Source organism: Prionailurus bengalensis, chromosome B4, assembly GCF_016509475.1.
Source record: "Prionailurus bengalensis isolate Pbe53 chromosome B4, Fcat_Pben_1.1_paternal_pri, whole genome shotgun sequence".
In the NCBI taxonomy this organism is placed as follows: Eukaryota; Metazoa; Chordata; class Mammalia; order Carnivora; family Felidae; genus Prionailurus; species Prionailurus bengalensis.
The window spans coordinates 37,505,254-37,532,221 of NC_057358.1; the positions used below are offsets into that span (position 1 = coordinate 37,505,254).

The 26,968-nt window shown below is 50.8% G+C and overlaps 1 protein-coding gene across 3 annotated transcripts; it reads left to right on the forward strand.

The window, feature by feature from the left end:
• Positions 1 to 169: 169 nt before the first annotated feature.
• SLC6A12 (solute carrier family 6 member 12) lies at positions 170 to 26,968 on the forward strand. Of its 3 annotated transcripts, none has more exons than XM_043561552.1 (16): positions 170 to 287; positions 2,667 to 2,751; positions 4,806 to 5,082; positions 11,017 to 11,151; positions 14,143 to 14,283; positions 15,106 to 15,193; positions 16,169 to 16,301; positions 17,754 to 17,888; positions 19,626 to 19,729; positions 20,044 to 20,168; positions 20,580 to 20,692; positions 21,150 to 21,287; positions 22,001 to 22,103; positions 23,929 to 24,029; positions 24,721 to 24,891; positions 26,044 to 26,968. In XM_043561552.1, the coding sequence occupies exons 3-16, from the start codon at positions 4,869 to 4,871 to the stop codon at positions 26,185 to 26,187; spliced, it is 1,845 nt and encodes a 614-aa protein (XP_043417487.1). In that variant the 5' UTR covers positions 170 to 287; positions 2,667 to 2,751; positions 4,806 to 4,868; the 3' UTR covers positions 26,188 to 26,968. The 3 variants fall into 3 exon arrangements, with proteins under 3 accessions (XP_043417487.1, XP_043417488.1, XP_043417486.1); XM_043561553.1 differs by lacking the exon at positions 170 to 287 and adding an exon at positions 497 to 816 and having other exon boundaries at positions 20,074 to 20,168; XM_043561551.1 differs by lacking the exon at positions 170 to 287 and adding an exon at positions 498 to 816.

A 26,968-nucleotide genomic window follows, 5' to 3' on the forward strand; every position in this document is an offset into this window, starting at 1 on the left:
GCTGTGGGCACTTTCTCTAGGAAAATCCCAGGGAATAGGGTAGTGGTTGTGAAGGTCCAGAGCCTTGCCTTGAAACCACAGAGGGCAGGTACTTGGTGGAAAACTCCAGTGCGTGATTCACCCTCCTCCTGAACCCTCGTCACTGAGGCCAACTCCCCTCCTAAGGTTGTCAGTTTCCACCGTGGGGTTGGTGGCTCCCATCCTACTCCTCTGGCGAGAGAAGGCTGCTCCCTGACCTGTACATCCTCATTTCTTCCCTCAGAAGTTGCTGGTGCTGGAGGGGCACGGTGAGAAGGGGGAAGGCGGGAGGGATGAAAGAAAGGAGGGAGATGAAATGGGGTATGAGTCTCTGAGCTGGTCTGGAGGGACCGTCTTGGGACAGCACCCACTAGGAGGGCTGGGGGGGGGGGCAGCCCACAGCAGGAGAGAGATGGGGGTGGGGGGCTGGGGACAGAGGACTTGGCTTCCTGAAGTCGGATGTTGTAATCCTGGTGCACAAACTTTTGGCTTCAGTCCCTCCTGTTGCTTGTGGTATTTCTCTGTCTCTTCACTTCCCAATACACTGGTGTGTGTGAGTGCGTGCACACACACACACATACACACACACACACACAGAGCTGCTTTCTGTCTGGGAGTCCCAGGACAACAACTTGGACGGGATTCTGAGCTGGGAGGAAAAGGGAAGGAGAAGAGGTGGACAGTTTCCCTCTCAGGTCCCGTCTTTCTGGGTATTCTTGCAAGCTGCTTCCCCGGGACTGTCCTGGGGACCCAAGGCATGGAGCTGAGCTGACCACGGGAGCGGAGATCGGGACTGAGGTGAGCAGGAAGTGGAGGACTGGATGTGCCTTTGCAGTGCCTGAGAGGTGCCTCAGAGGGGCTGGAGGGCTGAGTCCCAGGTGGCAAAGCTTTGCAGAAGTGTGTGTGTCTGTGGTACAAAAACCTGGGACCGGAGGAAAGTCTGATGCTTGGGACTCTTAGGACAAGGGGCATCACCCCAGCTTCCCCAAACCATGCTCAGGGACCATCCTGGGAAAGTACAGAGATCGGGGGCTGGCCCCAGACAAGCGGGGAAAGAGGGGTGGTCACCTGACTGACAGGGAGGGGAAGCAGACAGTGCCCAGCGATGTGGGAAGGGAGAGCAGACAGGAGAAAGCTTGGGCATTCCTGAGGGCCCATGACCTGCAATTAGCCACGCAGATGAGGGGTTTCTGCCCTCCCCCACAGGTGGGGCAGGGCAAGCAGGGAGCCAACTGTCTCCCAGAAGGAGGAAGCAGCCTTAGCTCGGGGTGCCGGGGGGGCATGAGCATGCTTGTGCCAGGGAAGGGCAACGAGGGAGCTGCCGGGAGGTGCAGGCGGCCACCAGCTGAAGTGAGCAGCCCACAGGGTGTGAAGGACTAGACGGAGTCAGGTTTTGGTGCCATGCACACAGGTATGTGTGTGCAAAGGGACGTGACGGGAACGGCACCAGTGTGTGTACGGAAAAAGGAACTGGTATGTGGGTGTGGGCTGCAGCAGGGGCTGGGGCATCCCATTCGCCCCCGTAGCCGGGGCTGGCCCGGGAGGGTGATGGGCTGCACTGGGATCCCGGCGGCACACGGGGGGTGGCATTTCCCCACCTGTCTGCTCCTCCGCTAGCCCCCGGCCAGGCCTCCGTCTTCATGCCCAGCTCCTGAACACAGTTAATTCCGGACTTGCTAGGCCTCTTGAAGATTTCCTCGATGGGCAGACTGAGCCCAGTGTGGGTGTAGGTGTCTTTGCTTCTGGAGGGCATGGATGTGCGGTGAGCTCCAATCCGTGCCCCGTGCCCTGCTCCAGCTTAGCGGGGGTGGGAAGGTGGTGCGAGCGACTGGAGAGCTGACCGAGACGGGTGGACCCTTGGGAAGGGGGGGATCTCTGGAAGGCATCTCAACTGTGGATGACACCGTTGTTTATTCCTAGCACACAGCGGGGGGGTGGGTAGAAGGGTACCGTGGGGACGGGGTGAGGGAGGCGGAAAGGTGGGGTGTGCCATCCTCTTGGCTTCTTAAAAGTCACCCCAGAAGGAGAGCTCTGTATGGCTTGTTTTTGTGTCTGACATCCTCCTGGACACTTCTTCCCTGAGTCTAACTTGAATCGCACTTGCTGCACTGTCAGCCTGTTTCCCCTTGGCTTTGCCGTGGCTCTAGGCCAGCTTTCCTTCTCACATGCTCTTGCTTTCATTCTGTCATTCCGGTTTTTCATTCTAACACACAAATTATGATCTTCCCAGTAACCTTTAAACATTAAAAAAAAAATGTCATTATCAGCTCATCAATGTATGTTCTCTTGTCTCCCTTCCCCTATCCCGATACAACCCAAACCCTGTGGGTTTGCTTCCTCATCCTGCACTCGCCTCTGGTTTTCCCTCCGTTTACTCCTTTGCCCCAGTAGGTCTCCCCTCCTTCAACTGTCCAGGACAGCTGGGCCCTGGAATAGCTGCTTTTGGTCTGCGAAGTAAGGCTTGTCCCTTGACCACCCCTTTGGTGACCTGTGTGCTGGGGCTCACCCTGAGCTGAGCTACACTATAGCTCTTGGTACTTGGTACTTGGTCAGGCAAAGGCAAAAATCTCTCCTTGTCTTTCATGGATCTTATTTTTACTCCCCACCCTCCCAATGCCCTTGTTGACAGGGATCATTCTCTCTTCCAGGGAGACTTAAAGCCCAGAGAGGAGGTGTGATTTGCCTAAGGTCACACACCAAGTTAGAGACTCAGCTCCACCGCTTAGTGTATTGGTAAGTTTATTCAAATCATTCAAAAATAGTTTTCCTGAACACCTGGTGGGTGTCAAGTTCTGTTCCTTAGCCTCCCTGAGCTTCAATTCCTCATTTATAAAATGGAGTTAACAGTAATACCTACGTCAAAGATTTTAATGAAGATGAAATTTAGTAACATACACAAGTGTATGTTTTTGGCACAACGTTAACTTTTGTTAATATTATTATTGGCTAGGTCTGGACTAGAACTTGGGCTTCATGTCTGGTGCTTTTCCATTAACATTTTTGAATTCATTCATTTATTCCTCCACTCATCCATTCATTTGTTTGATAATGAATTGGGGGCCATTGGTCAGGGTGCCCTAACCCCAGTTATGTAACAACATCTACAGCTCGTTCGGGTACCCGCCAACTTTTCCCCCTGGGGCCAGACTGCCCTGTTTTTCCAACCTGACACTCTGGCTTTCAAAGCACCACCCCCCCCACCTGAGGTCTGACAGTCTCCTCTGAACCTGGGAGCTTTCTTCCCCTCCTCCCTCTCCTCCTCCTCCCTTCCTTCTTCCTCCCTTCCCTCCTCCCTGACACCAGAAGCCCAAGACCTCTGATTTCCACTGGGTGCTTCTCCTCATCTCCTGTCCTGGGCTGCGATTGCAGTGGAACCCTCTGAGTCCCCATACCAGAATTTCCCCCTGCCAGGCTTTCCCATTCCTGGGATAACCTGTACCCTCGAAGTCACCTTCAAAAATTTCCATAACCTCAAATGGCTCCTGCCACGCCTTTCTAACTGACTTGGGCTTGGGCTGTTGCCTGGGTTAAAAGGACCAACAAATAAACACAGACACTTCTTTTAGTAAAAAGAATCCCTTGTGTTTGTCTAGAGCCTTGGAGAAGCATGGAGCACTTGGTAGCTTCTGGTCACTTTGATTCCCCCAGCGCCCCTGGAGGTGAGGGGCAGTGGGTGGGCGCTTCCCTCTGGAGCCCGGGCACCTCCTCCTGGCAGCTCACTGGGAGCCAAGGCGGAGGTGGCCTCAGGGCAGCTGTGTGTAGGGGAGGGAGGGGAAGGCAAACACGGATTCCAGGACAACACCGCAGTGCTGCAATTTATCTCCCGGGGGTTGACAAACGGATGATGACAGGCACAGAGTAAAGCTGAGAACGACCACGTCATTTTTCTGGCAGTTCAGGGAGCTTTGGGCTCTTTAGGGGAGCAGGGACTGAGGAAGAGCAGTGACCCGCTGTCATGGGCAGCCACTTCTGGGTCTCCCACGAGGGGCCACCTTGACCTGGAGATGACCACTACCCAAGTGAGTCTCGCCCTGGGATCTCCCACCAGGACCCCTTGCGTGTTCTCAGGACAGAGGTATGCCGGAGAGAAAAGGAGCCAGGTTTCCCTCGAAGGCCATAGGTACTTGGTTCTGGTGCCGATTCCGGGTCTCACCTGGCCTTGCTCAGAGGCCCCACCTTCTCCTTCCCTCCCAATCAGACACCCAGGGCTAGCTGGCTCCCATGTTTACCCTGAGCCGATCAATGACCTGGCACGGGAGTGAGGACACAACCGCTAGGGGAAGACCATGCAGTCACCTAAGCCACACTTGCCCTTTGACCTCCTATCACCCCTGGCAGGCTTCGATCCCTCCTGGGCTGGAGGCCAGAGGCTGGGCTGGCACCACTCAGTGGACCCTGTGGAGCTCGGCAGATGGGCCCAGCGCGCATGGTGGCTGGCTGTAAAGCTCAAAAGGGACTCGGAATAAAAGACCCCGAGCCCTTTCCTCCCAGTCCACTCCTGTGTGGTCTTCATCTCTCGAGGCCTGGGTTTTTCCATCTGCAAAATGGACAAACTAAGATTGGCTCCCTATTTGGTCTCTGAGTTATGAGAGCAAAGTGTAACTTCAGGTGTAAAAGTCCTTGAGAGTTCGGGAAGAAAATCAACAATCCGACAATATTAAACAATATTGCAACCATATGAGATATTACAGCAATGTTATACGGATGACAAAAGATGAGGATGGAGAAAGCAGGGGTGGCGGGGCACGCACTGGGGTTGCACGGCTCACCCCTTGTCCTCCCACCAGGCGCGCCTGTCTCCCCATCTTGCCCGCTCCCGGCTCGGCGGCCCCCCCATCTACCCCGTGGCTATGGACAGAAAAATGGAAGTCCCCGAGGACGGGCCTCCTGTGGTCTCCTGGCTCCCTGAGGAGGGAGAGAAGCTGGACCAGGAAGGCGAGGACCAGGTGAAGGATCGGGGCCAATGGACCAACAAGATGGAGTTTGTGCTGTCAGTGGCCGGGGAGATCATTGGGCTGGGCAATGTCTGGAGGTTTCCCTATCTCTGCTACAAAAATGGAGGTGGTGAGTTCACTTTGAGGTAGGCGTGGTGGGGAGAGCCGTGCCTTGACTGCCAGGCAGGGCCCACCTGGGCGCCTCCTGCCTGGCGATGCGGTAAACCAGAAGGAGGCTGGAATGGAGTTTGGAGGGCTTGGGTCTGAGTTCTAGTTCCGCCTCAGGGTCTTCCTCTGTGAAATAGGGATGGTGCCTCCCAGGGCTCCGGTGAAGGTTAATCGAGGTAATGGGCAGGACCAAGGAATCTGAGTGTTTAGTAAGATACACTACTAACAATCCTTCATTATTCTGGACAGTGTCAGTGGCTGATAGGATTCGTTCATTCGACCTGTGTTACTGTGGGCCTACCCTGGGCCAGGCAGTGTTCTAGATACAAAACAGAACATATTCCTAGTGCAAGGTGGCAGATGACAGACAAACAAGTAAAATGCATGGTATGTTGAATGGCGAGTTGTGGAACGGTGAGAAGCAAAGCAGGGAAGGGGTGGGGAGGGGGTGGGGTTGAAAATGTGGAGCAAGGTGACCTGCAAAGCTTTAGCTGAGGAGGTCACATTTGAGGAAAGACTTGAAGGAGGTAAAGGAGTGAATCGTATGGACAGTTCTCAGGTGAAGAACATTCCAAACAGAGCAAACAGCGAGTGCAAAGGTCCTGAGGTGAAAGTGCATCTGGCATGTTTGAAGAGGAGGGCAGAGACAGATGGGGGCAAGAGTAGGGGAAGGGATCAGAGAGGTAACAGGGCCCACATCTTGTAGCCTCTCCTCTGAGTGAGATGGGAACTGTAGAAGAATTTGATCAGAGAGGTGATATTACCTTGTTTATGATTTTTTTAATTGAAGGAACATTAATTTTATTATTTTTCAGCACTGGTAATAAAAATGAGTAGGGGCATGGTGGGAAGGGGCCAGATTAATCTTTTTACGTGTACAGTTAAATGGTATTAGCCTATTAACAGAACTGTGCAACCATCACCACAATTGATTTTAGAATATTTTCATCATTCCAGAAAGAAGCCCCGAAGCCATAAGCAGTCACTGTATTCCGTGTCCCTGCCAACCCTTGGTGACAACTAATCTACTTTCTGTGGCTGTAGATTTACCTACTTGGAATTTTCATACAAATGGAAGAATTCATTTATATGAATTTATTTGTGACTGGAGAGATTCTTTTTTTTTTAAGTTTTTAATTTTTATTTATTTTGAAAGAGAGATAGAGAGTGAGCGGGGGAAGGGGCAGAGAGAGAGAGGGAGACAGAGAATCCCAAGCAGGAACTGTGCTACCAGCACAGAGCCTGATTCAGGGCTCAAACCCATGAACCGTGAGATCATGACCTGAGCTGAAATCAAGAGTTGGACACTTAGCCGACTGAGCCACCCAGGAGCCCCTGTGACTGGACAGATTCATCTTTCCCTTTTGAAAATATCTTTATTCTTCTTGTACAAATCGCATATGTATATTGTGAAATTAGAAACATTCCAGAAATGTAAAAAGAAGAAACATTCCTATTTAAAGATAATCATTGTTTAGAAAATCCTTCTAAACACAATTCATATTTAATTTGACAAGTATTTACTGAGTATCTACTATGTAACTTGTTCTGTGTTTCAAAACTTACAGTTATTATTACAAGCTGCTTGAACTAATGGCTCCAAAGAAATAGCGTTGGGGTTTCCTGGCAGGTCAGGGATATGGAGCCAGGCCTGGGAGTGGGGGATGAATCCTGGCCAGAGATCAGGGGAAGCAAGAAGAACTTGTTTCTTTTCTTTTCTTTTTTTTAATGTTTATTTTTGAGAGACAAAAAGAGAGAGGGAGCGAGCCAGAGAAAGAGAGAGAGAGCATGAGCAGGGGCGGGGCAGGGAGAGAGTGGGCCAGAGGATCTAAACCTAGCTCTGCGGTGACAGCAGAGAACCGGATGTGGGGCTTGAACTCACAAACTGAACCGTCCTAGGCCAGTTTCACAGACACACAGGGCGTTAATGCTCCAGCTAAAGAGGACTTAGGCTGAGCCCTCATCTCATAGAGCACGTGGAGGCTCGGAATGTTTAGCGATTTGCCCAAGACCATAGAACCGGCTGGGAGCTGGTAGCCTGCTTCGCAGGCTCCTGCATCTTCTCCCTGCCGTCCGAAAAGGAGACAGGTTTTCGGGGTCCAGGGTCCACGCTGCCTCGTCCCACCTGGTGGCTGCACTGTGGCTGTGGCCTCTGTACTGTGGGGCGGCCTGGGGAGACAAGCACCTGTGCCAGTGTGCAGTGACGCTGGGCTGAGCCTGGGTCATCTGCGAAGAGGCAGAACCAGACTGCATTTCCTGGCCAGGGTCTGTGTTCATTCCTGTCCCTTGTGTCCTCACTTGAGCTCTGTCCCAACCTAAGTACCTGGAGGAGGCACACTGCCCACCCCCCCCGCCGGCCCTGGTGTGTTTCCCTCACCTTTAACAAGAGACGCTGAGCCAGATCAAAGGTCCCGATCTGAGGTCACTGGTGTGTGGGGGTCTAGGAAAGTAGTAACACATGTTCCTCATTGCAGACAACTTGATAATGGATCTGTGTGGGGGACATGACTTCATGGACCAACTCAAATGTCAACTCATTGCTTTAGGCTTTTACAATTGCACTAACTCATTGCGATAATAGGGTTTATCTCAAGCTGACCATAATTCTCAGTTGGCAGTTAAATATAGTTTTTACTGATAAATGAATCAATTATTATTGCTTAATAGATAATTATTATTAGTTAATAAATAGTTTTGTAGAGAAAAATCTTTCCAAAGGGATAAAAAACAATGTTATTGGTATAATAATGTCTTTGATCACAAAAAAAGCAGGGAGTCACTAAACTAGATCATCTTCAAAAAATGGTTCACTCGGAGAGAGAATTTTATGAATTCTGAGTTTCCAGATATCAATGGAAACTCAGTGGTTCAGGAGTGTGTGCTTGGCAGAGGTAATAAGGCCTACCTTAGAGCAGAGGGAGAGGGAGGGAGATTATAAACACGTCTCAAGTTATCCTGTCTTCACAGATTCCTGTGGGGCATCATCAGGCCTCTGGTGCCCAGAGTCTGGGCAGATGCCAAGAGAAATGTGGGCCAGGGCAATCTCCCCAGGTGAGGATTCTCAGAAGTTCATTAGAGGGGACTGTGTTTGCAGTGATAGTGCGTTGGAAACCCAGGGAGGATGGAGGAACCATCCAGGCGATCCAGGACCAACCTCCTCTCACTGCTGCCCATGGCCCAGGCCCTCACTGCTCTTCTGGGGTGAACTCAGGCTGACGGCGGCCCATCTCCAGGCCTCCTGAGCTCTCCCCAGTTTCCGTGGGGCTGAAGTCTACATGCCAAGGGTAGAGCTGAGACTGTCTCCTTCAGTAGAGAGAAGGGCCTCCGCACAAGCCAGCAGAAGGGGTCCATGGGTCACAGGCCACCACAGACCAGACTTTGGGAAAGTGCCCTCTGGGAGAGCCCCCAGCCCAAACACTTCTGAACACTGCCCCTCAGCCACCTAAGCCACATAAACTGGAGTCAGTGATGGTACCGGCACTGGGTTGAGGAATGTTCCAGCAGTACTCAGGATGTACCAGCAAACCTGGGGTTAAAAAAGACATCAGGACTCACAGAGTTACTGGCTGTTATGGTTCTGTAGGGCCCAGAAGACTCGCAAATCCTTCTGTCTCACTCTCACATATCGCTACTGGCAGCACAGATTGGTATGAGAGTCTGGGAGGACGATTTGGAAATGCATGTCAAAGACCTTAAAAAAATGTTCAAACCCCAAAGGTGGAAATCCACCCAAATGTCCCTCAATGGACAAATAGACAAACATGTGGTATATACACAAGAGGGAATACTGTTCAGCCTTAAAATGGCATGGATAAACCTTGAGGGCATAAGCACTGTATGATCCCTCTTTATGAGGTGTCTAGAATAGCAATTCACAGAGAAAAAGTAGAATCGTGGTTACCAGGGGCTGGAGAGAGGCAGAGAACAAGGAGTTCCTATTTAACAGCTACAGAATTTCAGATTGGGTTGGGTAAGAAGGTTCTGGAAATTGATGGTGGTGATGGTTGGATAATAATGTGAATGTACTGAATGCCACGAAACTGTACACTTAAAAATGGTTAAAAAGTAAAATTCATGTTATATATATTTTACCACAAAAAAAGCAAAAAAAAATATGCATACCCTCTGACCTACAAATTTGTCTACTGGAAACTTATACTGAGGAGCAAATTAGGCAAGTGCACAAGGCTGTGGACAACGGATCACAGCAGAGTTTCGAATAAAACAACCAAAAATGCCAGTGGGAGTACTGATGGAATAAACTAGGGTGGATGCATAAGGCAGAATACTATACAGCCATTAAAATTATGACATATGTATTTATTGATATAATAGGTTCTTGATGTGTTTTTAAATGGTTATCAAGTGATTATAGTAGGTTCTCACTTTTGCAAAAAAAGAAGTATGTATGTGTTTGTGTGTGTGTGTGTGTGTATAAAAAACTGAAAAGGTGTACAATGCTTTTTCCCTTTGCACTTTCTATTTTGTCTACAAAGTAAAGTGGATTACTTGAGAGGTCTTATGACGCAGTGGTTAAAAGCACAGGCTCAGGGTGCCTGGGTGGCTCAGTCGGTTGAGTCTCTGACTCTCGATTTCAGCTCAGGCCATGATCCCAGGGTTGTGGGATTGAGCTTCTCATTGGGCTCCATGCTGATTGTGGAGCCTGCTTGAAATTCTCTCTCTCTCTCTCTCTCTCTCTCTCTGCCCCTCTCCCCTGCTCATACTTGAGCTCCCCCACCCTCTTCCCCTCTCCACTGCTCACACTTGAGCTCTTTCTCTTTCTCTTAAAAAAAAAAAAAAGAGCACAGACTCAGGATCAGACCAGCTGGGTTTGCGTCTCAGTTTCCTCATCTGTGTCTTAGTTTTCCCATCTGTAAAATGGGGATAACAATAGTACCTACCCCACAGGAGGTGGCTTTGATGAGGATTTTGATGCTGGTGAGGCATTTACAAGAATGCCTTACAAAGACACCTGGGTGCCTCAGTTGGTTGGGCGTCCAACGTCGGCTCAGGTCATGATCTCATGGATTGTGAATTCGCGCTGACAGTTCAGAGCCTGGAGGCTGCTTTGGATTCTGTGTCTCCCTCCCTCTCTGCCGCTCCCCTGCTCACATTCTGTCTCTCTCTTTCTCTCTCTCTCTCTTTCAAAAATAAATAAACATTAAAAATTTTTAAAAAAAGAATGCCTTATATACAGTAAGCAGAAAATAGGTGCTAAGTGTTATTATTGTACAGTAAACAATATTCCATTCACCCATGGATACACTTCTGAGGTGAGGTCACTATCTTAGTGACTGAAGTGGGCACTGATGGCTTAGGGTTGTCTTCAAATTCCATAATTTATCAGATGCTTTTTAGGTCTGGCCTCCTATGGGGGCCTGTAGGTCAGTGCTTTATCACATGGCTACTGAAACCCCAGTGCCTGGGAATCTGCCTGAGCAGAGGAAGGGCCTTGTCTGCTAAGACCCCAGTTCAGACCAGAGCCTGGTGGAGGGGAAAAAAAAACCCTCTGAAAATTATTAGAGGGAAAATAATTTTTCCAAGGTGTTTTTGTTTGTTTTTCTCTAACATGTAACAAACTTGATAATTTAATAAGCATATCAAATTATACAGAACACATGTTTTTGTTCCAAAAATAATAAACTGACTGAGTTTGTGAAGCACACTGAGAAAATAAATAGTGCGTCTGTTAGGATTTCCACCTAAATTTTTACTCATTTTTCTTCAAAGGCCTTTCCTATCCTGAGTGGGGCTCAGACTGGAAAATTTCTGCCTGTCCCTGCCAGCAGATGGGAGGAAGCCGACTTGGGCCTCTGGGAGGGTGTGGAGGGTGACGAGCACTGGGGCACAGGTCTCCGAGGACTGAGGGCTCAGCTCCTGCCTCCTTCTTCCACAGGAGCCTTCTTCATCCCCTATTTCATCTTCTTCTTCACCTGTGGCATCCCAGTGTTCTTCTTGGAGGTGGCGTTGGGCCAGTACACCAGCCAAGGGAGCGTGACAGCCTGGAGGAAGATCTGCCCCCTTCTCCAGGGTGAGTGTTCCCTTTTGCCCTTCTACCAGGGCCCCCAAGGGCCTCTATCCCTCCGTCACCCCATTCCCCTTCCTTTGGGGCCACCGCTTCCTAGTCATCTCCTCTCATCCCGTGCTAAGTGCTGTGGATGACCCAAGAAGTGTCACCAGACTTTGTGGGGCCCAAAGCTTATAGATGCTGGGGAGGAAGGCATTCCTCAAGAAAGACAGCACAAAATTGCAAGTGAAATTTCAGATGAGGAGCCTTGGAAGGGGTCCTTGCAAGTGAGGAATCCTGAGCTTCATCTTCCTTGGCTTCCTGGAAAGCTGTTCCTGGGTACATGGCGTGGTCCCAGAGTACATAACAATAGTCATGATGATGAAGATGATGTCGTCTAACATCTGCTCAGCCCTGCTATGTGTTAGGGCTCATGTAAGCACTTTACATGCATTTCCTCATTGAATCCTCCAGTAATAACTCTCTTAGTTATTTGTATATGAGAAAACGAGGTCATTCGCTAAGGTTTTGAACCCAGGCCTCCCTGAGCTGCAAATTCATGCTATTTCTCGTGTTCGGGATTATGTTAGGGACAGTTCCTGTTCCCTCTATGGAGTTGCTGACACTAGTGTGAGCAGTTTGGAGTGTCCTTCCCTGACCCCATCTTTAATTGATTGGACCAGTCCCCTGGGGGCCAGTGGGAAACCCAATCCTGGTCTCCGAGAAGTTTCTTGCATATTTGAAATGAGGAGAAGACTCTTTCCCTCATGTCAGTCCCTAAGGGAGCCCAGGGACTAGGCTATCTGGGGTTGCTGCCCAGCTTGGTAGGCTGGACGGGGGTGGGCATGGTAGAGAAACACTGGTTCCTAGCAGGCCGGGTCCCTGACCACTGACTGGGGGTTTGGTTGGGGTACAAGGCTGGTCTGGTACTGATCCCTCTTGGGGCATCCATGGGGCCCTTGTAGCGGCAGCAGTGAGCGGCTGGGGCAGGGGGAAGCTTGGCCCACATGCATTTCTACTCATGAGTTCTGGCTGCTCCAGGAGTGCTGTGGCCTCAGCCGGAGCACAGAGTTTCTCAGTGCTCTGCTCCAGACCCCAGAGCAGCCTACTGTCCCAGCCAGTTGGGCTCTATCCCAAGGTCCACGCGAGCCCCTGGGTGTCCAAAACAGGGGCCGGCCTCTCTGGCACGCATGTACTAACTCTCCAAGGGAGTCACCACAGACAGGGGGAGCAGACTAAGCATTGGATGGGGGTTGTGGGGAGCGATTGCTGCTCCTTCTGTCTTTTCCAAGCTGAAGAGACTCCAAGGCCTGGGGTCTCAGGGAAAGGCTCACTCAAGGTGTGTGCACCTATGTTGGTGGGAGGGTCCAGGCTGCTTACTGCCTGCCCGCCACCTGCCTAACTGCACCCAGCCCACAGTTCACCTCCCAGGGAGCCTGGGCACACCCTGTGCTCGCCCACCCCCTCCCTCTTCAATTTGCACACAGGCACAAGCTTCCTCCTCTCAGAGAAGGGGCACCTCCCCTCCCCAGCCTGGCGCCCTGCCTTCTCCAGGGTCAGGTCGGTGTTTACGGGGCGGGTGGTGGGAGCACAGTGCGTTCCGGCGGGCGAGTGGCCGCACAGTGGCCGCTTGTTTGGGTGTGGGCATCTGTGGGCGCGCTCTGAATATCCCTGCCACCAGCTCCCCCGGGGGACCCTCCTCACCATCAGCAGCCCCAGCCACCGCCCCTCCCGAGGACCAAGTTGCCCTGGCCACGGCCACTTTAGGGCTCCCGTCCCCCAGTGCCTGGATGCTCTGCAGGGACCCAGATGCAGGAAAACACGGATGGCCTCTGGTCGAGTTTGCCAGGCCAGCGGGAATAGACAATCGGGGTGGGCTTGCCTGGCCAAGGGGTGGTATTGTTGACAGTCAGCATTGATTCTCCAACCTGCCCTGGGGCTGAGCTGGCCTTCCTTAAGTCGTTCTTGAGCCCGGGCGAGGACTCAGGACTCAGGACAAACAGGCCTGTGATCTGTCCTCTGCCCAGCTTTCACACCTTGGGACTAAGAGCCTCCCTGGCAACGTGCTACTTTTAAAATTACTGTGGCAAAGATCCCACGTTTGCAGGAGCAGACGGGCTGGGTGGGGGTGACTGTGCCTGCCCTTTGGTACCTCCCCCCCCCCCCATAGGGAGCCACAGCCAGCCTCCAGGCTGCTCCTGGGTGTGAGAACGCCTCTGCCAACACTCTGGCCCCGCACTCTGCAGCGAGGTGGCGTGTGGAGACTGACTCACGCTCCAGAGTTCTTGACAGTCAGCGACCACTTCTCCTTTCTTTTTTCCTTGCTGGTTTCTTTTGGTTTTGCACTTTTTATTTTACAAGTAATGCATGATTGTCACAGAAAAACTAGAAAATGCAGATGGACAAAAGGTAAAAAACAAACAAACTTTAAAAAATGAGCCGAAATCCTATCACCTAGATAGACAACCACCGTTAACTTTTGGATGACAATCCTTCCAGACTTTATCTCATCAGAAAAAAAAAAAAAAAGGTATACATTCAAATATATATTGCAAAAGTGGAAGAATGCCTGAGACAGTATTCTGTAACCTGCTTTTCTTACTTAGAAAAATATGCTGTGGGCATCTGGGTGTCCCAGGAGGTTGAGCGTCTGACTTCGGCTCAGGTCATGATCTCATGGTTCGTGAGTTCGAGCCCCGCGTGGGGTTGTGCTGACAGCTCAGAGCCTGGAGCCTACTTCAGATTCTGTGTCTCCCTCTCTCTCTCTGCTCCTTCCCTTCTCGTGCTCTTTCTCTCAAAAATAAATTTAAAAACATTAAAAAATAAAAATAAATTTAAAAAGAAAAATATGCTGTAAATGGCTTCTGAGGCCAACAAGCAAACCACGGGTGTTCTGTTCGTTTAGTACCCAATGTCCTTCTAGCCACAGCTGGCAGCTTCTATGTGACTTTGTTGGGCTAACATTGATCTCTTGGATTCTATTTGTTGCTCCCCATGCCTGCCCTACTTCCGAAGGCATTGGTCTGGCGTCGGTGGTCATTGAGTCCTACCTGAACATCTACTACATCATCATCCTCGCCTGGGCTCTCTTCTACCTGTTCAGCTCCTTTACCTCTGAGTTGCCCTGGACAACCTGTACCAATACCTGGAACACAGGTATCCATCATTTCAGCCCCTGGGAGGGGGCCTCTCCTTAGGGTTTGGGCCTGTGGTGGCTGGTGATGGCGAACAATGACAGAGCACATGGTATAACTTGCCTCAAAGCCAAGTTCTGTGGCCTCTGGTGCAGTTTTGTGGGAGCCTAGGCTAGGTTCCCATTAGGAGAACCAAAAATCCAACAAGACTGTGAATGTTTTATATAACTGCAGGGGGTTATCCTCACTCCCTCTGTGCCAGGTGCTAGAGATCCAAGGGTGAGCACTGGCAACGTGGCCCCAGCCCTCCTTGAGTGTGTGGTCTAGTGATAGAGACAAGTTAATAAAACAATCACAAATTGCAATGGGTGAAAGAAACATTGCAGAAACTATACAGCAGTGAGAGGGAAAGAGATAGCTGAGGCCTGAAGGATGAGAAGGACCCAAAATGTGAACAGCATAAGCCATGTGGGGGGAAGAGCAAGCCCAAGAACTCAGTCCATTCATCTGCTGAGTGGAGAGAGAGTGAGCAAGTTATAGGGGCAGAGGGGATCCGAGGTCTGTGTCAGAGGTTGGTGGGCGGGGTGGCCAGAGAAACAGCCAGATTCACTGGAACAAGAGCAGTGTGAGGCACATGAGGAGGGAGGCACATGGTCCCATGAACCACTTGAGTGGCTGACTCCTGGGAAATGGGGGCTCCAGGGGAAGCTCTTGGGACTGGGAATCATGGGGACTGCTGGGCTGCAAGGTCAGAGGGTTGGAGGGACTAGGATGTGAGGGCATCTCTCCCCATCTGGTCCCCAGCTGATGCACAGCCTCCCGCCCCACCCCTTGTTCCCAACAGAGCATTGTGTGGACTTTATGAACCATTCAGGAGCCCGCACAGCGACCCCGTCTGAGAACTTCACTTCACCTGTCATGGAATTCTGGGAGTAGGTGCTGGGCTTGGATGCCATGTGCTAAGGGCCCCAAGCAGGAAATTTGGATGTCTGAGGTCTGGGACTTGGAGTACAAGTTCAAGCCTTTCTGTGCATGCTTTTCAGCACTTACCCACCTCCCACCCCCACCTCACACATCACTGAGCCATGAGGGAACACTCACATCAACCCACACGTGTCCACAGGTGCACGGCAAATAGTCTGTCCCAGCTAAGGAGAGCTGGTTGTGCACATCGCTCCCCAGCTTTGTGTTCAGTGATGTCATGTTGGTGGCTTGAAACTGGCCAAGGAGGAAGCATTTGTACTGCAAAAACTGGCAAACACTATACTCACACCTCCACCCTTCCCCTGACTACACCCTTACATCTGCCCATGCCCACGTGTCCACCTTCGTTCTGACACAAGTATACCTGTACCCTCACCCTTACCTAAAACCCACACTTATTTACCAACACTCACATGTGTCTACCTACACCCTCACACATTTACGACCCCATGTCACCCAAACCTCACACATGTCCACCAATGCTTACGCACACACATTTCCACTACTCCCTACACCCTTTAGGTACTAAAACACATTCAGCCCCTCTGTTTGATACCCATGTAGTTGTGCATCAACCTGAATATCTACTCTCCATCTACTTATCCATTTATTATTTACCACCCTCACTCTCTCTCTCTCTCTCTCTCTCTCTATCTCTATCTCTCTGTACAACAGAGAAAGCTGGATGGTTAGAAAGACAAAGATACCTATGGGATTACGTGATTTGGTCTTCTAACGGCCAGGGGCATACAGACTACAGGTGGGAACATGGCATGGCCATAGGGGAGGTGCAGGGGGATGGGGTGGGGAAGCCTGGAACCTGAGATGTGTGGGGTCAGCTCTAAGAATCAAGAGACTTGAAGACAAAGGTGATTTGTGCCCCTGTAGCCTTTCACCTGGTTATTCATTTTTTCCATCCTCAGGAGACGTGTTTTGGGCATCACCTCAGGCATCCATGACCTGGGGGCCCTGCGTTGGGAGCTGGCCCTGTGCCTCCTGCTTGCCTGGGTCATCTGCTACTTCTGCATCTGGAAAGGGGTCAAGTCCACTGGCAAGGTGAGGTGTTCTGGCTCCTGGTAAGCTCTCTGCAGCCCCCAGAATCCATGGAGACACTCACAGAGTCCCTCTGGAGAACTGAAAGAGTAGTTTAGGGGAGAGGCATGGTGAGAGCAGGGGAAAATGGTAGGAAGAGTTTAGCTCAGCACAAGGAAAGACTTTCTCTTTCAATATTACTTTAAAAGACCTGTTTACATAAGAAACATGCAGAGCAAATTGAGAAGCATAAAAGTCCCCCTAATCACTGTTGGAGCCAGCATGGTGGCAGTTTGGATCTACTAATCCCTGTTAATGTTTTGCTGTATTGCCTTCTAGTTTCCTTTTTAAGTATGCTTGTGTATATCTGTATCTATTATGTGTGTATATTACACAATTAGGATCATACACTTTTATGACTTGCTGTTTGCACCTAACAACATAACAAGACAATGTTTAGTAAGAACTAGCACACAGAACTATCTTTGAGGTGGTGAGTTTCCAATAATCACGGGGGTTTAAGCCAAGAATGGACAAGAGTGGCTTATTGTATGTGTTGAGAGAGTTCAGACTTGAACACTTATTTTCAACCCAGGGAATCTGAGGTGGATGCCTCATGCTTTTTAAAGCCAGAAGTAGACGGGATGCTGACTTCTCTGATTAGCCTGTCCTTGGGGGGCAGCCTTGCCTTTCCACGGATTGTTGTAATTACAATAAAACTAGAAATAGTGATAATAACACAGATATTGCCATCCCCGTGGGTTAAGGAGTTAAACTTGGTCAGGGGCCAAGTAGACCCATCTGAGTGTCTCCATGTCCCAGAGCTCAGGCCACTGCTGCTTGCCCAACCCTAAGCCTGGAAAAGTGCAGTCTAAGTTTTGCCACAGGTCATTGCGGCGATCTGCTCCCCCTCCCTCACCACGTCCCACACTCACCAGGGGCATAGGGAGACCAGCTAGGGTGAGGGATTAAGGGAGAACAGATTCTGGATTCTATTTTTTTTTCTACGTTTATTTATTTTTGAGACAAACAGAGAGAGTGAGTGGGGGAGGGACAGGGGTGGGTGATGGACAGAGGATGCCCGATGTGGGGCACGAACTCACGAACTGGGAGATGGTGACCTGAGCTGAAGTCAGACGCTCAACCGACTGAGCCACCCAGGCGCCCCTGGATTCTAAAATAGTCTTCGAAATGTTATGGCTGGAAGCTTGTACCCCTCCCTGTCTTTGTTCCCTCTTTGCCCTGCTGATGTATATCTCACAGTCTGCCTGCCAGGGCACCTAAGACCCACTGGAATGTGTAAAGGAAGACAGGTGCTCACACACTCTCAGCATCTCTAAGAAGGTGTCGGACCCTGAGCTGGGTGTGACTCATGCTGCCTGAGGAGGGGGTGACAGGAGGACCACTGCAGACTCCCTGGTACCTCCTGGCAGCTGTGTCCCCAACAGCAGTGACCTGGCCCCGCTTCCCCTCCAGGTTGTTTATTTCACAGCCACATTTCCCTACCTGATGCTGATCATCCTACTGATCCGAGGCATCACCCTTCCGGGAGCCTATGAAGGTGTCATCTATTACCTGAAGCCAGATTTGCTTCGCCTCAAGGACCCCCAGGTAGGGGTTGTGCTGGGGACCCTTTCCCAGATGCCTCCCACCCCAAACCAGAGCTGTACTTTTGAAAATCTGTAGTTGCTTTTCTCTTGGTTTAAAGGCAATATATTCCCCCCTGCAAAAAAATTAAAAAGGGGCGCCTGGGTGGCTCAGTCGGTTGAGCGTCTGACTTCAGCTCAGGTCATGATCTCGCGGTCTGAGTTTGAGCCCTGCAGCAGGCTCTGTGCTGACAGCTCGGAGCCTGGAGCCTGCTTAGGATTCTATGTCTCCCTCTCTCTCTGCCCCTCCCCCTCTCATGCTCTGTCTCTCTGTCAAAAATAAATAAACATTTTTAAAAAAGATTAAAGGCAATATATCCCCACTGGAGAAAAATTAGATAAAGGTGTCTTGTAATCCCACCACTCAGGTATCATCTCTATGAGCATTTTAGTATATTTCCTTCCAACTCTTTTTCTAGTTGGTGTTGTGTATCTTTGTTTTAATGTATTTGAGATATTTATATACAGAGAGATGCATCTTTTTTCATTTAAATTCCACTGTAAGCATTTTTCATGCTATCACATTCATTTGTAGAAGTCATTTTAAATCCTTGCATAATATGTCCTCCATCCATCATCCATTCGGTCACTTATTCATCCAAAATGTACTGAGGACCCGTTCAGTGCCAGGTGGCTCTCTGACCATGGAGTGGGGCAGTGGGCAAAGCAGACAAGGCTCCGTGTCCTCTGAACGCTCACCCCTGGGGTGGGGGTCATCACTTTCTCAATCTCTGATTCTTGGACATTTAAGGTCATGTAGTTTTTTATGATCGTATATACAGCTGCATTGGACACCCCATATTTAAATCTCTTGCCACCTCTCTGATTATTTCCTGATGGCAGTCAGCCCTGGAATCACTAAGTCAAAGAGCATGTGCTTTTAAGGTTCTTGAAATGTACTGGCTTTAGAGAAATGTGGACTTTCTCCCCCAGTATTGGAGGGCACCCTTTTTTCTGCAGGGCCCATGGGAGATTCGATAATAATTTAACCTTTGGTAATTTGATAGATCAAAATAGTATCATTTTGTTGTCTTAATTTTTTTTTTATTTTTTACTGCTGTGAGGCTGGACATTTTCCCACAGATTTGCTGGCCATTTGTATTTCCTCCTCTAGGACTTGTCTGAGCACATTCTTTGCACCCCCTCCCCGTGGAGTCCTGGTGGTGTTTTTCTTTATATTTTAATGAAGTGGCCCGTGGCACTTGTTGAATGAGCCAGGTGCTCTCAGTTCTACCCTGCAGGTAGGCTTTGCCTTCTCGGGGCACCGCCACTCCACCTGAGAAATTCAAGTACTTGGTGCCTACGAAGTGCCCCCAGAGGAAAATTTACTTAAAAAATTTTTTTTTAATGTTTATTTATTTTTGAGAGAGAGACAGAGAGTTGGGGAGGGGCAGAGAGAGAAGGAGACACAGAATCTAAAGCAGGCTCTACGCTATCAGCACAGAGCCAGATGTGGGCCTCGAACTCAGGAACCGTGAGATTATGACCTGAGCTGAAGTTGAATGCTCAACCGACTGAGCCACCCAGGCGCCTCTCCCCCAAAAGAGGCAAATTTAAACCTGGCCTGCCAGTGAAGAGATTGTGAGCAGAGAGTGGGGAATAAGCAACTCTGAGGGCACACCCAGGGGGGCCCGCTGGGGCTGAGGGGTGATGGGCGGGCACCCTCCCACTCCCTCTGCCACTTTCTTGGGGTCTCACATAGGTGTGGATGGATGCAGGCACCCAGATCTTCTTCTCCTTCGCCATCTGCCAGGGGTGCCTGACAGCCCTGGGCAGCTACAACAAGTACCACAACAACTGCTACAGGTAGGGCTGGGCGGCGGGGACGCTGCGGGACCCCGGGGCGCCAGACCTGCCTGCAGTGAGGTCGGGAATCAGCTTCATCTTGCAGACTCAGTGTCTTCCTTCCCTCCTCTTCTTTCTTCCTCACGTTCTTCTCTCACCTTCCACTACATGACCGTGGTCTTTCGCCCATTCTCTCTTCCATTTCTCTCCTCTCGCATATTTTGCCTTCCTGTTCCCTCTCCTCTCCCCGCTTGCTGTCTTTGGATCTCCCCTCCCTTGATGGATTTCTTCCTCATTTTCCTTCCTGGTTCCTCTGCATTGGCCCCGCCCCGCAGGGACTGCATCGCCCTCTGCTTCCTCAACAGCGCCACCAGCTTCGCGGCCGGGTTTGTGGTCTTCTCCATCCTGGGCTTCATGGCCCAGGAGCAGGGGATGCCCATCTCTGAAGTGGCCGAGTCTGGTAGGTGCCACTTTGCTGTCTGGGCCCTGAGGGGAAGGGGGGTCAGGGAACACAGATCCCTCCTACAGGGTCCCAGGCAGGAGTCCCAGCAGCTGGCTTATGAGAACCTTTCAGCATCTGGGGGCAGAGCTTGGGCCTTCTCATGGGAGGGAGGGAGGTGGGGGAGGGCACTAAGGGCGGGTAGCCCCACAGTTGTGTGCAGGGATGGATAAATGGATGAACGAATGCACAGCCAACTCCCCAGAACCAGAGAGCAGAGTAAGGGGTGAAACTACCCTGATCTCTTGAACCACTCCCCTAAACGCTTCCCCCCTTCCCCCTGCCCCTCCACACACACAGTGCCTTGGGAGAAGGCTCTTCGCCAGGGCAGTGAGAGCCAGGAGCTCTCCTGACTGTGCTGTGTGCCTGCAGGTCCTGGTCTAGCCTTCATCGCGTTCCCCAAGGCGGTGACTATGATGCCCTTATCCCAGCTGTGGTCCTGCCTTTTCTTCATCATGCTCATCTTCCTAGGGCTGGACAGCCAGGTTCGTCACCCCACCCCGACCCTCCCTGCCCTGGTGACTCTCTTGCCAGCTTCTGAGGTTCTGGGCTTTCCCTCCCCCCCCCCCAACTCCTTTTCCCCTGACCTACATTCCAAGCCCCACTCCACTTTCCAAGGTTTGTCCTTGCAGTTGGTTGGGTGACCCTTGGCCTCAAGACCTTCTTCTGTGAGGGGGGCCACCTGCTTTCTCCCCCCACAGCCCCGCCCCCATCTTGGGGACGGAACATATCTCCCCCTCCAACCCTCACTGCTGGGACCCTCAGTCGTAGAGATACGGCCGAGGGCAGGGCTGGCCACCCTGTTTCTGCCCCTGTGCCCCTTCCTGCGCTCCTGTGCATCAGCGCGGGTGAGTGGGGTGCGAGGTGGCCAGGGCAAGGCCACGCCAGGCAAAGCCCAAGGGCAGGTGGTGCCTCTCACCCCGGCTTCCCTCCTGCCCGCAGTTTGTCTGTGTGGAGTGCCTGGTGACAGCCTCTGTGGACATGTTCCCCGGTCAGCTCCGGAAGAGCGGGAGGCGAGAACTTCTCATTCTCACCATTGCCATCGTGTGCTACCTGCTAGGGCTCTTCCTGGTCACGGAGGTGAGCAGAGGGGGGTGGCCTGCAGGCAGGGCTCCAGGCTGAGGGAGCCGTGGGGTGCACTGGTGACCCTTCTCAGAGCCCACCTTCCTCACAGCAATGTTGTGGGGACCACGAGGCAGAACCTACTTGTGTTAGTTAGCTGTCTTTCCGTGTCGGGTGACAGACACCAAATGCAAGCTAGCTTAAGCAGAAAAGGGAGCCTTGGGGGGGCCAGGAAACTGCAAAGTCTAGGGATATTTGGTTTCAGGCATGGTTGGATCCAGCTGGTCCAATGACATTGTCAGGAATGCCCTTCTTAGCCAGATTCCCCTCCTCATATTAAAGAAGGTGGGTGCAGCTTCAGGCTTACCTTCTGCCACCCACCCAACCCCACAGGAAAGAGAGGGACCTTCTCCTAAGAACACGGTAAGTATCTGGCCCTGGCTGTCCTTCGGGCCTGGAGAGGGGAGTGGAGCACTCTCAGAATGAGGTGGGGCCAACTTCTAGGAGTTACGATCCCGGGCAGGCAGTTCCCAGTGTCCCCGTAGCTGTCAGGTTGTTGTCCCGATGTTAAATGAAGGGCCTGTCTTGCCTGGCCAAACTGCCTTCAGATGCAAGGAACAATTTCCCATGGGCCGAGCAGGATGTGTGCCCAGATGGGTGTGCACCCTGTCCCTGAGGAGCGGGTTCCCTCCCCCATTGGCCAAGGCCCAGCTCTCCCTGCCTCTCTGCAGGGCGGGATGTATATCTTCCAGCTGTTTGATTATTACGCTTCCAGTGGCATATGCCTGCTCTTCTTGGCAGTGTTTGAAGTGATCTGCATCAGCTGGGTGTATGGTAAGTGGAGGGGGGAGGTGGGGAGAGCCTACCCCTAAGGTTGTGAGAGGCGGGGTGTGCCAGCCCTCTGGTTTCTATAGGTCTTGGTGTTGCTGCCCTGGTTCTTTTCTCTGGGAACTTTGTCCACCTCTGGGAACCCAGGCATTTCTCATTGTGGCAGACAGAGCTGCGGTAAGGACAAAACTGATTTCCTGCACTAGTGAGAGGAATCAGAAACAACAGTGTGCCGTTTTCTTGATGTGGAAACTGCTGGAGGCACTTCATCAGTGGGAGTCCTAGTCAGAAGAGATCTTCAGGGCCACGTAGTCTGAGCCTCCACACATTCCCACACTCCCTTTCTAGGTTACCACCCAGACCTTGCTTGAATACTTCCAGGAACAGAAAACTCGTTCCCATGTTTTTGAGGTAGCTTTTTTTGTTGTGGCTGTTACGCATTTCTTTCTTAAACTAAAGTGAGTTCTACCTTCCATTGACTGCCCTCAACCTCCCTGACCCCCCTCAGTGCTGGGGCAACTGGCCAGTGGTGCTGAGTGCTGTGACATCCATGCCATTGTTGTGCCTGATGACAATAGAGGAGAAATCTTTATGCATGGAGTCCGTGCACTGCTGAATGCCAAGCAACGTGATGATTGTATCATACATTCTCTCTCAACCCACACAACAGCCTGTGCAGGGGAGGTGAGGCTCAGAGAGGTAGGTCTCTTGCCTGAGCTCACACAGAGAGTAAGTGGGGGAGGCATCATCATACCCAAACCATCTGACTCCACTGCACCAGGTTGGGGGGGAACACATTGCTAGTGTAACAAGGCTCAGGGCAGAGAGGGTAGGTGGGTGCCGTGTAGTGGGCATAGGTAGGAAAGCCACGAGAAGGTTTTTATTTTGCTACCCTAGGCCTTCTTTTTTGGTGTCCTTTCCTTTCCTGGGACAGGTCACCTGTCTTCTCACCTCAAGCATCTGATGTCTTTCTGTTTTTCCCCTACTGCTCCTCAGAACTTGTTCTCAAAGAAGATCTGATAAACTCAATCACAGAAAGGTATAAGTAGCTGAGAAAACTTAGTATGTTACCCTTTCCTAGTAACATCTGGTTTTTAACTGGGGGAAAAATTTAGAAGCCAAAGGAATGACTCCCTAATGGTGGCATTTCATGGCCATCAGTGATCAGCGGAAAGTTCCTTTTTTTTTTTTTTTTTCTGAGGAAGGGCTAGGGGGCCCTCCAACTGTCTTTCCCAATCAGCGGCACTTTTCTTCTTGGGAGACTGGCTGGATCTGGATCTGGAGCAAACGTGGAAACAGAAGGACAGTAAACAAATCCAGTCAGTGTTTCCACAAACACAAAGCAAGCCTCTTAGCAAGATTTTCTAAGAACACAGAGTGGCTCCTCCAGAGTGTCGAATCTAGACCGTTGTTCCATTCCCAGAGGCTTTCTGGCCTTATGTGAGTTCAGCACGCTATGCTTGGAACAGTGGGAACTTTGCTGTTTTGACTTGAAACTGAAGTCATGTCTGAGGTATATATAAGTGAGCGTTTGCACAGTCATTGTGCCCATTTTAGGCTCACACCCACCTCTGTGGTTAGTAGGGTCTTCATTCCTAGACAAGGGGCCAAAGGATTTAACTGGGAGGTTAGGTGACTCTCTCAAGGGCACCTGGCTTTTTGGTGGCAGCCCCTTCTTCCTCCTCACTCCCTGCCTTGTGGTTGGGGTGCCAGGGACCCATTTCATTCATGTGCCTGGATCCGGTTTCCCCTCATAGGGTAGGGGGAAGAGTGCAAAGCCAGGTGAGTTCTTCCCTTCCTCCTGTTCTCACACTCCCCTCCACCTGGGCAGGAGCAGATCGGTTCTATGACAACGTTGAAGACATGATTGGCTACCGGCCATGGCCCTTGGTGAAGATCTCCTGGCTCTTTCTGACCCCTGGACTTTGCCTGGTATGTGCCCACCCAGCTACCCCTATATCTCCTCCTACATCCAGAAGACTCGGGGACAAGGAACAGGATGCCCGGGTTCTGGGGCTCTTTTCCTGCCTGTCCAGTTACCTTGGGAGGCTGGTCCATTTCCACTTCTGGGTTGGTTCTCCTGCCCTTCCTTCCTGGGACCATTTCATCTCTCTGCTTTACCATCATTACCCTCCAGTTTCTGCTCCCTTCCTCCATCCAGCCGCCAGACTTCCCAGTTATGGTCTCTTTCTGTCTGCCTGCTCAGGGCTCCTCCTCCTCCCCCCCCCCCCCACCTTCTGTCTCAGCCCTCCATGGAGTGATGCCTTGGCCCACAGCTTGTAATGGCTTTTACTATTCTACCTCATTGAAGCACCTCAGTGTATTTATTTATCTATCTGTGTATTCTTTTAAGTTGATTTATTTGAGAGAGAGAGAGAGAGTGAAAGAGAGAGGAACCAAGCAGGCTCCTCACTCCACGCTGAGCCCAATGCAGGGCTCGATCTTATGACTGAGATCGTGACCTGAACTAAAATCAAGAGTTGGATGCTTAACCACCTGAGACACCCAGGCGCCCCCACTTCAGTGTATTTTACTTGTCCTCTGTCACTGGATATTTAAGCAGCTAAAGAGAGGATTTCAAGGGCTCTCTGTCTAATCTGCATCCACTTCTCCCTCTTTCCAGGCCACCTTCCTCTTCTCCTTGAGCAAGTACACACCTCTCAAATACAACAACATCTATGTGTACCCTCCTTGGGGCTACTCCATCGGCTGGTTCTTGGCTCTGTCCTCCATGGTCTGCGTCCCTCTGTTCATCATCATCACCCTTCTGAAGACCCAGGGTTCCTTCAAGAAGGTAAGGGCCAGGGGAAGTGATATATTAAAGGGGGTTGCTGAGTGAGGTTGCAGGCAGGGCACGATGGGCAGGGCCCAGCTCTGAGTGTGGGACAGCTCTGGTCTGATGAAATCTCAAAGAGAAGGGTCTTTGAAGACCAGTCCAATGGCATCATTTCCAGAAACACTCAAAAGACCTAGAGTCCTAGACCTTCAGAATCTGACCTCCAGCCGATCATGTGGGCAGGTTGACCATGGGTACACTGTCAAATGCTTATGGAGGAAACTGAGTCACAATAAGAACTTCAAGGTGCCCAGACAGAGATTTATAGGGCACAAATTCCTTGCTCCCAGGAAATTAATAACCAGCTATCATTGTTCATTCCTGGTTTCTTTTCTTAATTCTGCCTGGGGAGGCATGGGCGAAAGCTCCCTGTTTAGAGTTTAAGACATGCCTTCCCAAAAGGGGATAGCGCATGCTCCACAAAGACATTACACTTGCAGAAATCTATCTGGCCTACAAGTAATGGAAAACCCGACCTGCAATAAGCAAATAGGCTTATTTTCTTTTTACATCAAGAGACCAGAGATGAGTGCTGCTGGTGTTTGGTTCAGCTGCTGAAAAGAAGTTGTTAGGGCCAAACTCTTCCTCTATTTCTGCACCTCCATCCTGAGCACGTCTTTTTATCATCATGCTTACCACTTCATGGTCACAAGAAGGTTGTCATCATTCCAGTCATCACATCTGCATTCAAGGCAAGAAGGAGGGGAAGAAGATGGCACCAATAACAGTAATAATAGTAGTACTGCTCCTCATAAAAAATAATAGGCACTTATTGACCAACTGACCCTGTGCCAGGCACTATACTATGAGCTGTGTACTATTATTATCTTCGTTTTACAGATAAGGCACAGAGGGGTTAAATGGGTTGCCTAAAAGTTGCATAGGTAGTAACATAGCTGGGACTAGAACCCAGCCCATTCATGCTCTTAATCGCCACGGGATTGATCATCTCTTCTCTCTTCTCAAAATATTTATTCATGTATTTACTCATATCGTGCTGGCTGCCCCCAGTGTGCCTGGCTCTATACCAGGCCCTGGGGATACAACCAGTATGAAACAGCTTTGTCTTTCTCACCAGTAGCACCCACTCGTTCCTTCTTCTCTCCACAGCGCCTGCAACAGCTCACCACCCCCGACCCCAGCCTCCCGCAGCCCAAGCAACACCTGTGTCTGGACCGTGGTACCAGCCAGGACTGTGGGCCTTCCCCAACAAAGGAAGGACTAATCATTGGGGAGAAGGAGACCCACTTGTAGGACGTGGCCAGCAGCCAAGTGGCCATTGAGCCAGGAACCTCTGTCAGGGCCACTACAGCAAACAGCCTTTGCCTCTGTCCCTTAGCACAGTCCTGCTGAGCACCTCTGTGATGTTCATGGGTGCCCCCGGCCAGAGGCCACGCTGCTCTCTCCTCAGCGAGGACAGCTCCTTCTGGTGGGTTAGAGGCGGTCCCACTGCACCACGCCATACTGTTGGAACACACCTTCTTATTTATAAAGGAGGGTGGTCTTTTTTGAGTCCACCATCTGATTCTAACATATTACACTGTGTGGAACTCCCACTGTAGGGATGTTCCTGTATCTGGGGATGTTACAGCTTACTATATTTGTGCATTGGGAGGGTAGCACTGATGGGAATATGTATCATGCTTTGGCTTGGAGAGCCCAATGGAACACACCATGTTGGAAGTGACAACGAACACACTATTGGATTCTGACATTCCATTAGAGGGGTGCTTCATTAGGCTTAGTGTTCTGGAGTCAGTCCATGGGGAAGGAACTAGAGAAACAGCCAAGAGGCAAGCCTTCACAAGCCATCATTGTCTTAAGGTGTCCCTAGCTGCAGCCCTAGTTCCACATGCTTCCTGCAATGTTGTCCTCAACTCATGGAGCATTGGAATGGAAAGAACTTAGAGATGATCCCTAGACTGTGCAAATGCATGGTGAGGGTGTCTGTACTTTCCTATGCCTGCAACAGACATTGCTGATTGAGTCTTTCCCACCTCACAGTCCTTTCAAATACAGTGCTCCAGGTGCTCCA